Here is a 3,185-nt window from a genome sequence, read left to right as displayed (position 1 = left end):
AACATTGCTGTTGTGGTGTTACAGTGATGATAGATTATGTATTTATATATTTTATTAAATCTTGCTTTGGTTTTTGTTGAAACTATAAAAATCCAATATAGTTTAGGAGTCCACAAGGTCATGCTTTAAAGTCATGGTAAATGTTTTCATAATCACATCATAGAACAGATGCAGTTGTTTTGGTTATAGGAAAAGAAGGAGGAGCCAGATAAATCAGCTTTATGATACAGAACATTGGTCAGAAAGCTGCCAGAAGTTTCGCAGCTTCCCCTCTCCTTCTCTCTCTGATTATGGAGACCTGGAAAGGAGGTGAACTCTGCTTTCCACAGCTCCTAAATACCTCATGCAGGAAGCCGTTGCAGCATCGTGCTGAGACCATATTCCTTTACATCTTGCTGTCCTGCATCTCTTTGCTCACTGCAGCTCTCAACCTGCTGGTCATCATCTCTATCTCCCACTTCAGGCATGAATTTTCAAGCATAACCTAACATTTTTTTTTATTATTCTTAATATCAAAGTGTCTCAAGAGTAGGCTAACAAACAATATAGATATTGTTACATTACAGCTTTTTATGAAAATATATAATTTTGAGATGAAAAAATTCTAAAAAGGGTACATGTTTTGCATTTTGGATTAAACATACTGCTTTTACTACTACAACTACTACCTCTCTTATTATAACCATCAGTGAATGCATTAATCATATGAGTGTTGTAATTCAACTTCACTACAGACACAGAATTATTCAAAACTAGTACATGTGCTGCATCTGTTGTCATGTCTAGGCCTTTGATGAGCACATCCTAGCTATTCAAAAATGTTAGCGAATGTTCTGTATTGTTGTATCTGAATTGTATATTTAATTGTAGCAGATAATATTTTTAGGACTTTCACAACTGCTGGATAGAATAATATGCTCAATGATGATGTTCTTTCTCTCCAGGCAGCTCCACACTTCCACCAACCTCCTCCTACTCTCTCTGGCTGTCTCAGACTTCCTCGTTGGCCTACTGCTGATGCCGGTTCAAATCCTCCTCATAAGGGGCTGCTGGTTCTTAGGGAGCTTAATATGTGGACTATTTTACTTTAGCTCTTTTATCCTGACATCTGCTTCAGTAGGAAACATGGTGCTCATATCAGTTGACCGATATGTGGCCATTTGCGACCCTTTGTGTTACCCCACCAAGGTCACTCTAAAAAGAGTTAAAATCAGTGTTTGTCTGTGTTGGGCCTGTTCTGTAATGTATAACGGTGTGATACTAAATTTCTTCCTGAAACATCCAGATACATATAATTCCTGCTATGGAGAGTGTGTAGTTGTTATTAACTTCATAACAGGAGCTGTTGATGTCATGTTGACCTTTATTGGCCCCATTACTGTAATCATAATTCTGTATTTGAAGGTATTTGTGGTGGCGGTGTCACAGGCTCGAGCAATGAGGTCTCATATTGCAGTTGTCACACTCCAGGGTTCAGTTGGTGTAACTGCTAATAAGTCTGAGAGAAAAGCAGCCAGGACCCTTGGTGTTGTTGTGGTTGTGTTTCTAATATGTTTCTGTCCTTATTTTTCACCTTCTCTTGGGGGTCAGGACGCATTAAGGAGTGTAGCATTTTCACATTTTGTGGTCTTTTTGCTTTATTTTAACTCCTGTCTAAATCCAGTGATCTATGCTTTTTTCTACCCATGGTTTAAGAGATCTATTAAACTCATTGTTACACTTCAGATACTGCAGCCTTACTCCTGTGATGCCAACATACTTTAGAGTAGAGCACTTAAAATAAGGATAAGGATAAAATGTGAAAAAGGATTTTGCACGAGTAACTGTCTAAAGAGTTTGCTGTTTATTAGGTTGTGTATTAGTACAGAGCTTTGAAAAACAGAAAGAAACCCATGTTGTCAAAGTTTTCTGCTTAGTTTTCTAACATGTCACCTTTAACTCATTATTTGAGTGGTTCATTTTCTTTAAAACAACACCATCAACAATGTTTTTGCAGAAAAAAGCTAAAATCTCCTGCAAAGACAGTGTTTATTATTTTTGTTTCAAAATCATCAAACACAGACAAGTAAAAAAAAAAAAAAAAAAGTAGATCCTATATTTATATCACAATAAAAACTTTGAACTTAATGACATGTTAGTTTGTTAAAGTTACTTTCTTTTACTCATACATTGTTAAGAATAACCTGCTGTTGCATGAAGCTGAACAAAGTACATAATATATATATATATGGAACATATAACCTAAACTGGATTGTGCATAAACTCCTTTTACACCCACATATTATATATGCAGGTAATTATGATGAAAAGTATTTTCAAAGGCCCTGCACTCCCATGGTGCCCCCCACACAGGGTTTTGTCACTTATTTTGCCTTACCTCGTCTTAATACCTTGTTGGTGTGTACAAACTGTGCTTTACTGACAGTTGTCTGATTCTCCTGTTAGTTTTGCATCACATCTTTACATCTATATCTTTGGTTCATAAAGTTTGATGACCACACGCAACACAAGAATAACTACACCTACCTTAAAACTGAGCAGAAGTCTAATTTGCAAGAATAAATGTAAAGACCTGTATTGGTGTGCTGGGCCTTAATCATTAAAAGAGTCTTTGTTGCCTGTGACAAATGTTGAGCTTGTCTTTTATCTTCCTGCTCGAACTAACAAGCAGCTGAGGAACATCTAATAGTGAAAACGCAATATACCGTACTTGTGACCAATTCACAGTAGAGCCAACACTATTTCATTAGTTCAATGAATACACATACTGAGAGCCTGACAAGACAAATTCTTGCTCTATGTAACAGGCCCTTGAACATTTAATTTTGTGCTCACGTAAGGACAGTCCATGGTATTGGGAAGAAAAATGACTCATGTAATCACATCAGATTTTTTTTTCTCATATTTTCTAGGGTTGCTTAGTTCCAAAAATGATTTGTTAAGAAGTTCTTATTACAAGTACAATCTGGATTTTAATCTTAAAAAAAACTAATAAATGATTGTTGTTCAATAGTAGTTCAATAGTATTCTGTTCAAGTCTTAATATTTTATGGTTTGTTTCATTCTATCTGTAGTTAATATATATATATTATATATATATATATATATATATCATATATATATATATATATATATATATATATATATATTATATATATATTATATATTATATATATATATATTAT

General features: G+C 34.7%; 1 protein-coding gene across 4 annotated transcripts; it reads left to right on the top strand.

Moving 5' to 3' along the window:
- The first annotated feature begins 290 nt into the window (after window positions 1–290).
- LOC111645834 (trace amine-associated receptor 13c-like) lies at window positions 291–1,764 on the top strand. 4 transcript variants are annotated; one of them, XM_087170720.1, is made up of 2 exons: window positions 291–355; window positions 945–1,764. In XM_087170720.1, exons 1-2 carry the CDS (start codon window positions 291–293, stop codon window positions 1,762–1,764), a joined length of 885 nt encoding a protein of 294 aa, XP_087026846.1. The 4 variants fall into 4 exon arrangements, with proteins under 4 accessions (XP_087026846.1, XP_023250917.1, XP_087026848.1 ...); XM_023395149.1 differs by having other exon boundaries at window positions 291–463; XM_087170722.1 differs by having other exon boundaries at window positions 316–437.
- Window positions 1,765–3,185: the final 1,421 nt, after the last annotated feature.

The sequence above is a fragment of the Seriola lalandi genome, unplaced genomic scaffold, assembly GCF_002814215.2.
Source record: "Seriola lalandi dorsalis isolate HSWRI2012SDOR001 ecotype SW California unplaced genomic scaffold, Sedor1 jcf7180002054958, whole genome shotgun sequence".
NCBI lineage: Eukaryota > Metazoa > Chordata > Actinopteri > Carangiformes > Carangidae > Seriola > Seriola lalandi.
This window is presented reverse-complemented; position numbering and strand designations above follow the sequence as displayed.

Bases quoted from the DNA above. Each gene is read 5' to 3' on its own strand.
- LOC111645834 (XM_023395149.1), top strand. From the start codon at position 291: ATGGAGACCTGGAAAGGAGGTGAACTCTGCTTTCCACAGCTCCTAAAT. The intron at 464-944 runs GCATGAATTTTC...CTTTCTCTCCAG, and splicing joins ATCTCTATCTCCCACTTCAG to GCAGCTCCACACTTCCACCA.